This window comes from Diaporthe citri (assembly GCF_014595645.1).
Source record: "Diaporthe citri strain NFHF-8-4 chromosome Unknown scaffold_2, whole genome shotgun sequence".
Taxonomy (NCBI): domain Eukaryota; kingdom Fungi; phylum Ascomycota; class Sordariomycetes; order Diaporthales; family Diaporthaceae; genus Diaporthe; species Diaporthe citri.
The window spans coordinates 5986062-5999058 of NW_025064847.1; the positions used below are offsets into that span (position 1 = coordinate 5986062).

Sequence of the window (12997 nt, forward strand, 5' to 3'; positions counted from 1 at the left end):
TTGCCCCTTCGAGCAAAAGAGGCTATGTCTCCTTATCGAACATGATTGTGTGTGTGTGTCCGAATTCGTGTGATATTCATGTCTTGTGCCTGTGCTGTCGATCATGATGCGGTGCAACTGCGACACCATATGTACGCAAGCTGGGCCCGCATTGCATTATCTACAACCCCACGTAGCCGCAAGCTTGGGGAAGCAGATCAGGACATTTTTACACGTGTGTTATATGCACTGCGAGTTCCCACTGGGGCTGACGAGGCGAGGGCCATTGCATTTCCTCCCTTCATCCCTCCCAGTCCACTCAAGTTCCCGAGCCATGCATAGTACATAATACAAGTATAGACCAAAAAAGAAGTGGGCTCTGCATTCGTCAACCGCACCCCACGCAGATGACGCATTTGCAGGGACCATCGCGGCAGCACCTGGGGGAGTGGGAGGGAGGGTTAATTGCCGGTGGGGCGGGAATGCGCGTTTGAGATCTAGAGTTGCTCCCCTTTTTTGTTTCAAGAGCACCTTCTGGCCCTACAGCAACAGCAACAGTGCTCGCTACGCAGAGAACGCATAGCGGCCCTGGACCGCCCTTTGCAAGGCATGGGCATCATCATGAGTGTGCGAACCCTCGATCGCGATAGGCTTCCCGGCCCACCACGCACGATCCCCAGCCGGCTCCCGTTTGTGGTGGCGAATACGTGCACGCTCTTCTTTTTCGATGCTCGCCAAGACATGTCGTTGAGTTTGTTTCTGCTGGCTGTTGTTGTTGTTGGTGCTGCTACTGCTGTGCCGCCATGCGTATGCACAGATCCTGGGGGAGCACGACCAGCCAGTCAGTCCCTCCGTTTCCACCTGCTGACAGCTCCACCGCGCGCGCGCGCGCCATGCTCTATAGGGCTGTTAGGGGTACCAGAAGCCGTGCAAGCGAAACCAGCGAAACCAATGTCACGGCATCTGAGCAGCGAAACACACATATCGCGCAACACAAAAGTAGAGCCGTGACCTATCAGGTAGACTGCATACTTTCGGCATATCTTACATTTTCTCGAAGCCTATTCACCCGACTCGTAGGCCCTCGAGAGCAGCTGTCTTGCCGCCCGAAATAGAAACAAAGTCACAAGCTGGAGTTTCTTCTTCTCCACGACGGGCACCGCCCACACGCCCGGGCACCCGCTTTATTAGCATTGGGGAGAAAAATTCCCTTGGCACACATGCTCTCGACCTCCCACTTGGCACCCGGGAGGGAAGCTCAGGCCAGCTGATGAGCTATACGTCTGCCCAGATCGATGCCTTAACTTATTAGCTTCGGCTCATCTTAATAACTCAGCTCAGTCGTTCTCCTTTGATACCAAGAAGGCAATCTTAATTGGATCATCTGATGCCGGGCAGGGTCCGGCCCCCTGGGCGAACATGAAGCTTTCCGCAGCTCCCGGAGGGCATTGATGATCTTCTTCGACGAGGAACGTCTGGGTTCGGTTCGATTGAGGTTGTTCAACCTTCGTCTCATCTTTGCGCATGGGTGGGATGTCGTGGGAGGGAAACAAAAAAGCTAAGCAGAACTGGCTTTACTTGGCATGTCAGAGGCGCCGAGCTTGTTGGCCGTCTGCGTTCGAGAGAGCTTCTCCTGTCCCCGGGCCCGTCCGCCGTCCTATCCTCAGGCCCGTTGGAACCATCCAGACCAGTGCGCAAGTCATTGCTCGTGTTCGAGACCCTTTCGGCGCCGGCGCTTGTCAGTGTCGTTAGCAGACACTGGACAGAACAGGTCCCGAGATGTGGGATCAATAGGGTGCGTCTGTGTACGGTGCCATCTTGGTGTACTAACGCGACGCCGTTGTCAACCAGCCTTCATTATACTCCGGAAGGGCCGCGCTACCGAGCCCCTTTTTCTAGCCATAGTATAGTCCGCAAACTACAAATGTAGTTTGCCTTTCGCTTAGGGACTATGCTTTACAGGAACTACGATCCCTCCCCCTCGACAGTTTGGGACTGGGGGTTGGTCTTGGCTCCCCAGCATGGGCGGCGGCGTACCGAAGCTCTGGGCGGGCCGTTTCTCTTTTCTTTGTTGGTCTGTTCTGCGTCTTGTTGGGCACGAGTAAGTTTTGGGGGTGCTCGGCGATGCGCGACGGGCGGTGGGATAATGCCAGGCTGTCACAGGTGCCTTGAACGGGGTTTCAAGACTTGCATATTATCAGGCCGTTGCAGAGTCAAGACTCAAGAGTCCAGTGGAAGCGACAATGTGCTCACTGCAAGGGACAGACACTCTGTGTGATGAGATGTGACCCATTGAAAGACCAGTCCCACTCGGCTTGTGGTACGTGTGTTCGCCTAAGCCACGAGTGGGTGATGGGGCCATTCATGACGTCTCCCGCGGAATGGCTGACGCGGAATGCTCCCTTCTGGCTGGCGAGTCGCTGGCGAGGGAGCGTTTCGATGTTCAGACGGAGAGTGGGAGGGCCAGCCCTAGCGGGGAGCCGCGACTGCTGCATGCGCCTACAATGTAACGAGCATCAGCGCACGTCCGGGGGTCGGCATGGTACCCAGGGTACGTGGTGCAAACGCACATCAGCAGTAACCTCGATCTGCTCAGCCACACGACGGATCGGGGGCAACGGGGGTACCGCCCAGGCATGCGCTTGTCACAAGGATCCGTGGCCTAGTCGGCGCCCGGCATGCCAGACATCCTTCAGGTCGGCGCTCACTACTGTGGATAGCGCTCAGTCAGTGCGCCGTGGGCTCCGGCAGACGATCAGAGGATCAAAGAGGATCAGAAGATCTGGAGAACAGACTGGCGCTTCAGGCAAACTGGCAAGCTCGCAAATTGGCAGGGCCAGAGGGGATCGAGGAGGCCGAGCGAGCGAGCTGACGAGGAGCGAATCGGCAGCCGAGAATCTGACAGCCTGACAGCAATATCGCCAGATTCAAGATATGTCTTTGTTTGGCGAGATCAGCGGCTGAGTAAAGACATGTCTGTCTGAGTTGAGTTAAGTGGTGCGGCAAGATGGAAGTGGAATGGTGTGTCGGTCCTGACGAGGTGTGGTTCGTACCGATACTTGGGCCATTTTCTCACCCCAGGCTCCCCGTGTCCCCGTCTCCATTCCGCTGGGCAGCCACAGGCCAAAAGTCAGTTCAGGCAGTCGCTCACCCGCCCTCACTCAATCAGCCATCCCTGCCGAGGCTCCGGCCCCTCCCCTCCACGAACCCCTGCAGGCCAGGAACATGAAGGACCCTTCAGCAGGGATTGCGAATCTTCCTTTGACCTGAGCACGTTCCTTTGTCGCTCGCTCACAGCCCGTGGAAATCCCGTCAACCGTCGGGACTCACTGCTGACGGAGACTGTGCACTCGCGAGGCCTGGCATCCCGACCTGCCCAGACAAATACAAAGTCATCATCACCTTCCTACACCTCCTGGGCGAACTCTACCTGCTGCCCTCCACCTTGCTTTTCATATGAGATCTGCCTGCATCTACTTTTACCTCGCACCCAACGGTCCTTTCCCCCTCCATTACAGACGCTCCCTTTATGTGTTCATGCTGCCGACGAGTCTAGGGCGTATCATCGACCTTCACCACTCCTTCGTCTTGTTTCAGCTGAGCTGACCGTCATACTCAATTCTTCTCGCCGAACAGCGACTCAACTGTTTACATTTCTCTCGATTTCTGCAGTATTGTAGACTTGCAAACTCCCACCGCAGCACCCAGATCAGCGCCCATCATGTCTTCAGAATCTGGCCGGTCCGAAACGGCGGGCTCAGTTGCCTCGTCCCACACTGAGACCGGAGGCTACGATGAGCACAACGAGAAGGTGGCAACGCTCCGCGACGACGAGAGCCTCACCAACCTCAAGTCGCCTACATCCGTCTACCACGACAGCGACCATGAGCGCGAGGACGAGGAGCTCCTGCCACAGCCGCAGGAGAAGGCAGAGCCGCCCAAGGGCAGCATGGCATCCTCAATAGTATGGATGGTCGTAAACACATTGGCCACCATTGGCATCGTGAGTATTTCCCAAGCACGGCTCGCTCCAGCATCCCCGACGAAGAGTGTACTCGAGCTGACAGCTAACGCCAACTACAAGGTCTTCGTGAACAAAGCCATCTTCTCCGACCCCTCGCTCAAGCTGGCACAGCTCACATTCGCCGCCTTCCACTTCACGATCACATGGCTCACTCTGTACATCCTCTCGCGGCCTCGCTTTGCCTTCTTCGTGCCGCGCCGTGCCTCCATCCGCGATATCCTGCCGCTCTCCATCGCCATGGCCCTCAATGTCATCCTACCGAACCTATCGCTCGCCTTCTCTACCGTCACCTTCTACCAGGTCGCGCGTATCCTGCTGACGCCCTGTGTTGCGCTCATGAACTACGTGCTATACCACCAGACCTTGCCCACCAACGCCATCATTGCCCTCGTACCCGCCTGCGCCGGTGTCGGCATTGTCAGCTACTACGACAGCCTGCCCGCCGCCGACGCCAACATCAAGACGACCAGCGGCCTGGGCGTTATCTTCGCCTTCGCCGGCATCTTCGCCAGCTCCCTCTACACCGTCTGGATCGCCTCCTACCACCGCAAGCTCCAGATGAGCTCCATGCAGCTTTTGTTCAACCAGGCCCCCGTCTCCGCATTCATGCTGCTCTACGTGATCCCGTTCGTGGACACCTTCCCCGTTTGGACCACGGTGAGCGTTAGCCGCTGGGTGATGATCTTGATGGTGAGTAGCCACAATTCCCTCAGTCCCTTTTCTCACCCTCAACTTCATCCCCCTTTGCACGCTCCCCATACGCCTGCGCAGCGGCTGCCCTGCGCTTCGCCAATCAATAAAACTCTATCTTTAAGTGTTTTGGCTTTGATCGGCAGTACCTCATCTCGGGCGCTCGCAAGGGAGAGAAAGTCCGAGAATAGCAACCCGCCATGGTGGCCCCAGCCCCTGTTGTGAATGACTCGACTAACAACATGTGTGCGTGCAGTCCGGCGGCTTCGCCTCGCTTATCAACATCTCCCAATTCTTCATCATCGCCCAGACCGGACCTGTGTCCAGCACCGTTGTCGGCCACGTCAAGACGTGCTCCATCGTCGCCCTCGGATGGGCCACGTCAGGCCGGGCCATCGGGGACAAGTCCGTCCTCGGGGTCATGATTGCTATTGGGGGTATCATGGCGTAAGTTTCTCTTTTATCCTCTAGATGAGGAGCCACTTTTCCCCCAGCTCCAAATTACAACAAAGGTTGCGCTCATATGACTTTGACTACGATGCTGACTATCTACTAGATACTCATGGGTGATGCTCAAGGAGAAGCAAAAGCAACAGGGCAAATAAGCTCTCGACTGACTGGGTCCCACAGCCGGCGTTATTGTCTTTTTGGTTTTTGTTCTTGGCATACAGTTTTCTTTACCAATATACCACAAGAATCGATACATGTCACTACACCGAATTGGGTGACGATGAGAAGCGTTGCAACAAGGGGAACACCAGGAAAAAAAAGAAAACATGTGAAAAATTAGAAAAGAAGTGGCGAGTGGAAGCTCCTGAATCACTTCGGAAGTTTCCCGCCAGTAGATCAATTGAATCCGAACAGGACGAGATGAGACATGTCCATCATCAAATCGACGTTTCCCGTAGTCTGACTACAGGCTAAGCTTTTGCACCCCTGGGCCCTAGGAGTGAGACCGCATGGCGCAATCTGTGTGTTTACAGCCCTGATTGATTCCAGCCGCACGAGCCAAGGGAGGATGTGTGCGGGTCAGTGATAAGGGAGAGCAGCGGATGTCTCAGACACGGAAAAAAAGGAAAGAAAAAGCAAACATCGGACGCCACCAGATTTGTTCCCTGCAACGGGGCAATAGTGAAGATTAAGGGTATCGATATCGAATGTTTGTCGTCTACAGGTTGAACCTCGTCCGCTCCTTCTCCATCTTGGCCTTCCACTCCCACGACAGCGCGTCCTCGCCCTCGCTGCCCGCCCGGCCGATGCCCTTGTCCACCCTGCGCAGCTTGAGTGTGCACCGAGGCTGTTGGGAAATTTCGAACACGTCAGCGGGGTTTCATCCACACAAATTTGCGTCTTAAGTGTGATTTCTTCCGGGGCTTTGAATGCCGTGGGTTGTAGGGGTTCTGTGGTATTTGCAAGTGTGCGCGCGCATTTGTATGGCGTTGCCCCAGCCCACATGTTTGCATGCCACAGCCGCCTACCCGGTGGATCAGGCCGCCGTGGGTGCACGATTGGTAGGTGTGGTTTGGTTACGCACGAGTCCACATGTTCGTGGTACGCGTGTTGTGCGTGGAGTGTTGCATGATCGACAGGCGCCATGAGGGGAAGGGAAAGTGGGGGAGGAAGATGGTGGTGTTCTGCGGCAAGGGGGAGGCGGAGTTTGGGTGTTTGTGGATGTGTGCACTTACGCCGAGTTCTTGCAGACCGACTCGTATCTGTTCGACGCCCTGCAGTTCTTTCCCGTCCGCTGCTTGGACGCTCTTTTCTGTCTCCCTCTTGTCTCGGAATCTGTACAGCCGATTATGTCAGCGTATTTCCTGCCCTGGGAGTGGGAATGCATGATTCGCGGGTCTGGCCTGTCGTTGCCTGCAGATGCAGCTTTGCTACTCACATATATCTGTGCCGGCGAAGGAAGATGTAATCTCGCTGGTTGTGTAATGTGACCACTTGCCGCATCTCGATATCAGGCTGCGGAGGGAATAATGTCTGAAAGCTCTTCGCCGCCAGCAGGCCGAGACTGCTCTTGAAGTTGTTGAGAAGCAGTTCCGGGTAGTACGCATCCTGGGCTTTCCCGTGGCCGGGCAGCTTCGAGCCCTCTATCCAGTTGTTGACCGAGTATGTCAGCGTCGGCCCATGGGGCAGGTGCACGATCGTGAGCCGGTTGGGCTTCTTCTGGTCCTCGTTCAACACCAGCACCGAGGTGTACTCCCTGTTGGACGCGTACTTGCAAATCTCCCTGACGCTGTACTTGTGCCCGTAGCGACCCGCCGACCGTCGTATATACTCGGAGTTGGGGAACAGCGACGTCAGGAGCTCTGCCTCCTTGTGGAGCGTCGAGTTGATGGATGTCGTGACGAGGACTTTGGGGACTTTCGGAGGCTCGTCGCTGAACAGATTCGGGAACTTGGCTGATAGTACGGCGGGTGTCATGTCGAAGTTTGTGCTTGTTGTGGAGGGTGCTGCACTTGGTTGGCGCTCTGCCCGTTTCGCGCGCATCTTTTCTATCCGCTCCTGCACGGCATCTTCGGCCGCCTCCTCCTCGTCGTCTGATCCCAGCATGCTGTCCACCTCGTCGTCCTTCTCATCTTTCTCCTCTTCGAGAGGCTCGTCCGCGGCCCCGTTCTGCTCCTCCTCCAGCTTGCGCCGTTTCATCGCCGCCACGTCGGCGCTTGTGTAAAGACTTTCCTCATCTGCATCGTCCCATTTTCGCTTTTGGTCGAGGGTTTTGGTCTGATTGCGTGAAAGGCGTTCTTGTTTCAATTCGGGGTCCTTCGCCTCTTCCTTCCTCCTGCGCATGCGCTCCTCGCGCTTGGCCTTGCTCGATGTTCGTTTGTCCTGGACATGGCGTTCCTGGCGATATATTTTGTTCATCGCAAGCTTTGACCCAGCCATCTTTGCAATTGGTGCGGGTTTGGTCGTCGCGTTGGTGCTGGAAAATAGGCCGACCTGGGAAACTCAACAAAGCCGATGCTCTCTCAAGAAAATTCATGGGACTCGGTCGCTGATAAGATAAGAAATTGTTTTTGCCTGCCCGTGGATCATCGGCCAAGAGCTGCGCTGCCCCTCACTAAGAGCTTCAGCAATTCCATGGTACATTGCGACGCAGACAAAAACGCCCAAGTATTTGGAGAACGGTTTTTGAGTCACCCCAAGAACAACCGACGTTTACTTCTCTTGCCATCCGTTACCCACAATCACCGTTGCCATTTGACTCACCTCCCCGACATTGAGACTGCCAATTGCCTGTTTATGAAGGCATTTAGACTCATCAATTCTCTCAGACCACTTGTTGGTGCTAACTCCACCTCAAACTTCTGGAAAGTCACAGCGAAACCCACATCCGCACGACCATTTTCCTCCTCCCACCGTTTACACAGAGCTGTGGTAGCGCACAAATTAAGCAAGAAAGACATGGCGACCCTCACGACAAAGACCGGCCAGACCATTGACCGGCAGGCCATGGAGTCCATGCTGCGTCGGCGCATGTTCTACACCCCATCCTTCGAGATCTACGGGAGCGTTGCTGGCCTGTTTGACTATGGTCCCTCCGGCTGTGGTTTGCAGGCAAACATCATCGAGACATGGCGGAAGCACTTCGTTCTCGAGGAGGATATGCTCGAGGTCGACTGCACCGTCTTGACCCCCCACGAAGTCTTCAAGACAAGTGGCCACGTCGACAAGTTCGCCGACTGGATGTGCAAGGACCCCAAGAACGGCGAGATCCTCCGGGCGGACCACTTTGTCGAGGCCATCCTCGAGGCGAGGCTGAAGGGCGATAAGGAGGCGCGTGGCCAAACGGTGGAGGAGAAAGAGGCGGACCCAAAGAAGAAGAAGAAGAAGGTCAAGTCGGAGGCCGTCAAGCTCGATGATGCCGTGGTCAAGGAGTACGAGGAGGTGCTGGCTCAGATCGACAATTACGATGGCGATCAACTTGGTCAGTTGATCAAGAAATTCCAGCTCAAGAACCCCGAAACTGGCGTCCAGCCTTCGCCCCCAGTACCATTCAACTTGATGTTCCAGACTGCTATCGGTCCATCCGGCCAGCTGGCTGGCTATCTGAGACCAGAGACAGCCCAGGGCCAGTTCACCAACTTCGCCAAGCTGCTTGAATTCAACATGGGCAATATGCCTTTTGCGTCTGCCTCGATTGGCAAATCCTACCGAAACGAAATCTCCCCTCGAGCGGGTCTGCTGCGTGTGCGAGAATTCCTGATGGCTGAAATCGAGCATTTTGTTGATCCTGAGGGTGGCAAGAAGCATGAAAGGTTCCCCGAGGTTGAGAACATTGAGCTCACGTTGCTCGACAAGGAGACGCAACTCTCCGGCAAGACGGACCTGAAAACCATGAGCATTCGGAAGGCAGTTGAGACCAAGGTTGTGGACAACGAGACCCTTGGTTACTTCCTCGCACGTATCCACCTGTTCCTCGCAAAGATCGGCGTAGACATGAGCAAGGTCCGCTTCCGCCAACATATGGCTAACGAGATGGCCCATTACGCTTGCGACTGCTGGGACGCCGAGCTTCTCACCTCGTACGGCTGGATCGAGTGTGTCGGTTGCGCTGACCGTTCGGCCTACGATCTCACGGTGCACAAGAACAAGACCGGCGCACCACTGGTTGTGCGCCAGAAGCTGGACACGCCCAATGTCAGGCAAGAGTGGACGCTGGAGTTCAACAGGAAGAAGTTCGGCCCCGCCTTCAAGAAGGATGGCAGGATTGTCGAGGCTGCCATCAGTGCGACGACACAAGAGCAGCGAGAGGCTTTCGCCAAGCAACTGGAAGAAAACGGCAGCTTCACCATTGATGTGCCCGGTGTGGCAGACGGCAAGGCTACGGTCGGCAAGGACTTGATGGAGATCAAGTATTCTACTATCACAGAACACATCCGGGAATACACACCAAACGTGATCGAGCCCTCGTTTGGTATTGGCAGAATTCTGTACGCCTTGCTGGAGCACAGCTTCTGGACTCGTGGCGACGGTGCTGATGAAGCTCGTGGCGTAAGTAGCACACACTCCATCACGATCTCTCCGGTTCAACGCCAGACTCACTAACAATACGAAACAATAGGTCCTCTCCTTCCCGCCAACCATCGCCCCAACAAAGGTCCTCATCGTGCCCCTCTCCAGCAACAAGGACTTCACCCCCATCGCGCGCAAGCTTGGTCAGAAGCTGCGGGCGCTGGGCGTCTCCAGCAGGGTGGACGACTCGTCGGCGACCATCGGCAAGCGCTACTCGCGCAACGACGAGCTCGGCACGCCCTTCGGAATCACCATCGACTTCCAGACCGTCAAGGACGGCTCCATCACGCTGCGCGAGCGCGACAGCACGAAGCAGGTGCGCGCCGACGAGGCCAAGGTCCTCGAGGCCGTGCGCGAGATGGTCACCGGCGTCAAGACGTGGAAGGACATCCAGGGCGAGCTGCCGGCCTTCGAATCTCAGGAGCTGGAGGTCAGGACTGCCTAGATTCGATAAAGCGGAAAGGGCATGTGTTAAGATTCCTTAGATGGGCTAAAAGTAGGAGCAGGTATAGTGCAGCATGCGGCGTCGTGCTGGCTGGTGTAGCTTTCCCTCGACGGGTGTTCTAGATATCAAGACAAAAAGATGATGTTCCCATGTTGTGGGCTGAGAAACGAGGACTGTTCGCCATCGTCGTAGACGTCGTGTTGCGCGTGCTGAGACTGTAGTCAGCCACGAACTACGTCGGGCTAACAGCGTATTTGGTGGTTCGAGGTCAGCGTCATTACGTGGCATGATATTGTCTGCACAGTCTTGTCGGACGATGAGTCCAGGTTGAAGATAGGATGTACACCATTAACTAGAAGTCTCGCCACGGCTTGTTCGTATCCTCTCAGCTCTACACCAGGGTAATATTTGACTCTTGGACCTCGTTGAAAGACAATTCCTCCCCGTACATTACTCCTCGTATATAAGCATCTCCAATGAGTTGATATCTTTGGTCACTGTCCTCAGCTGCCGAATCAGACTCTACTAATCTGGGTATCAGAGGAACGGCGCCAACTCGCAGTACAAACACCTTATCCCGGGATTTGCACTTGGAAGGAACCGCACCAAGTAGACTCTCCGCCGCCCAGAATCGCCGTTGTTAAGGAACTGGCAACGAGGCATTGAATGATAAAGTCTTTGACCGGCAGCATCTCATTGTCCGGCATCATCTCAAGCATGGCCTTCCGGATAAGTCATCATCCGCGCTATCAAACAGTTGGGCAACATCAAATTTGGGTCTGCCAGTACCTCTAGGCTATCAAAAGGCCACAATCAACAGAAATTGGTGATTACTATGACTTTGGCAAGTTGGCTTTCCTTCCTTCGCCGACCTTGAAATATCTCAGCAAACCATGACGTGGACCCTGTGCGAAGTGTCAAGTCAGGATGTCAGCGCTATGTGGCTTGAAGATAAATCAGTCTTCTGACGATAATTTGTCCATTACTTACAGTCTGTGCTGTCCTCCTCTTTACCGTTTTCCGCGACGGGGTCTCAAGCGTCGCAATGTCATCCTCGTCACTAATCACAATTGATTGTGACGGACCTCCCCTATCGAGTCCTTTCCCCTGAGGGGCACACGGCGGATCTGTGTCAAATTGCGATGTCTCGGAGCCATGAGAAATGTTCTGAGCCGTCTCAGTCAAGTTCGTAGAGCTCTCAGATGCCACCAAAATATTAGATCCATCGGCATTAGGGTCGGCCTCTTTGTCCGACTGCTCGTTTTCAGTCGACTGTCTATCGCCCGCGGCATGAAGAGCAACAATGTTCAAGATTGCAGCTCCGTACTTCTTCACCGTCTGCGGCCCAACACCCTTTATCTCCATCAATGACCTTTCGTTCTCGGGCTTGTGCTGCGCGATCAGCTTCAGTGCAGAGTTGTGTACGACCTTCCAGGTGTCTAAGCGTCGCTGTTTGGCGATTTTCCCCCGGTGCACTTTGAGTGCCTGGAGCAAGGGGTCGGTTCTCTTTCGTGATGAAGTGTTCTTCCGGCGCTGGGAGCCAGTGTGTTGAGAGATGTGCCGTTCTGGTTGCCTGGCGGTTTTTTCTTGAATAGGTGCAGGTGATGCTGTCCGGGAGTCTTCCAACTCGGCGTTATGTTTCGTTGGCATCATTGAGGACGTGATAGTCACCGTATGAATGTTGTCATGATGGCCTTCAAAGTGATCAACGGCTGAGATGACTTCCAAGGTCCCTTCTTTACCAGGATTGTCGAGCTCGAGCAGGAGCGCGGTTCCTCGTCTCGGCAATTCGATCCACTTGTATCGCTCCGCATACAATGGTGGCGGCGGAGGACTGGGTTCTATCGACTGCCTCAGAGAGTTCAGGCAATGATACAGCATGAACCCGGCGTAAGCATCCGAAGCCGCATATGCCTTTTGCTCGCGGCTGAGCTGCTTCTTCTGGCCCCAGTTGCTTGTCCGAACACTACTCTTCTTCAGTGGAAAGTGCAAATATGTTTGGACTAGCTTGTCCAGGGCACACAGTCTGGTGGTACAGTGACTAGTCTGGCCGCTGCGCCCATAGTTGTCGAGATTGTGGAGGTGACTCAGCTCTACCGCACCCTGCGGCTCCAGTTCGAACCACTCTCGAAGCCTCCCAAAGTCCGCGGCCAGGATGTTGACGCCGGCTTTCTTTATCCGCGGCGACTCGATGATCGCTCGAAGTTCAGGGCCGATGAAGTCCCTGGGCTTCTTGCCAGTGTAGGCGCCGAGATGGAAGAGCGCAATCTTTGTCTCGCATGCGATGGCTATCAATCCGACCTTGTCTTGCAGGCGGTCCTCGTTCCGGCTGTCCCCGTCAAAGCACGGCCATTCCATGTCGAAGCCTAGCACGTCTTCCTGCAGGAACCCTTGTGCTATCTCCTCGGCCTCAGCCTTGGATCTAGCGTACAAAACTTTCGGCTTTTGATTTCGCGGTCCGCGGTACAGGTCATAACTCCACCAAATCTGCTTCGTCACACCTGCTTCTGGTGGCGAATGCCCGGCCGCCCCTTGCTGCCTGGGTTCCGGCAATTTGAGGACGAATTGCAGTGGCCATGTTGGCTGTGTGGCAGAGCTCTCGCCGGCAATTGCAGAGTTGTTGGCTTCAGCATCCATTACGTTGCGTGGTTGTGTCAATATGCAGAGGGATTCGATTTAAAGCGGTCAGGTAGAGTTGTTGTCAAAGGACGGTCCTCCAAGGCACGGGGCTGCTGCAGTTAGAGTTCAGGACCCACATAAATCTGCAACGCCTCATCCCCGGCAATAGGTTGGATTTATATGCGGCGGAGAGGCCGTCGCCTTTGGTCATCGGATGAGGA

The 12997-nt window shown here is 55.2% G+C and overlaps 4 protein-coding genes across 4 annotated transcripts; 2 read left to right on the forward strand and 2 right to left on the reverse strand.

Moving 5' to 3' along the window:
* Window positions 1-3700: 3700 nt before the first annotated feature.
* INS49_007188 (uncharacterized protein) lies at window positions 3701-5298 on the forward strand (the record flags this gene model as incomplete). The annotated part of the gene is made up of 4 exons (XM_043167953.1): window positions 3701-3982; window positions 4064-4693; window positions 4950-5140; window positions 5250-5298. The coding sequence occupies 4 exons, from the start codon at window positions 3701-3703 to the stop codon at window positions 5296-5298; spliced, it is 1152 nt and encodes a 383-aa protein (XP_043029097.1).
* A 563-nt stretch (window positions 5299-5861) lies between these two features.
* On the reverse strand, window positions 5862-7582 carry INS49_007189 (uncharacterized protein; the record flags this gene model as incomplete). The annotated part of the gene is made up of 3 exons (XM_043167954.1): window positions 5862-5990; window positions 6379-6478; window positions 6582-7582. 3 exons carry the CDS (start codon window positions 7580-7582, stop codon window positions 5862-5864), a joined length of 1230 nt encoding a protein of 409 aa, XP_043029098.1.
* Window positions 7583-8101: 519 nt separating this feature from the next.
* On the forward strand, window positions 8102-10157 carry INS49_007190 (uncharacterized protein; the record flags this gene model as incomplete). The annotated part of the gene is made up of 2 exons (XM_043167955.1): window positions 8102-9691; window positions 9762-10157. The coding sequence occupies 2 exons, from the start codon at window positions 8102-8104 to the stop codon at window positions 10155-10157; spliced, it is 1986 nt and encodes a 661-aa protein (XP_043029099.1).
* Window positions 10158-11087: 930 nt separating this feature from the next.
* INS49_007191 (uncharacterized protein) lies at window positions 11088-12794 on the reverse strand (the record flags this gene model as incomplete). Its single annotated transcript, XM_043167956.1, has 2 exons — window positions 11088-11093; window positions 11148-12794. 2 exons carry the CDS (start codon window positions 12792-12794, stop codon window positions 11088-11090), a joined length of 1653 nt encoding a protein of 550 aa, XP_043029100.1.
* Window positions 12795-12997: the final 203 nt, after the last annotated feature.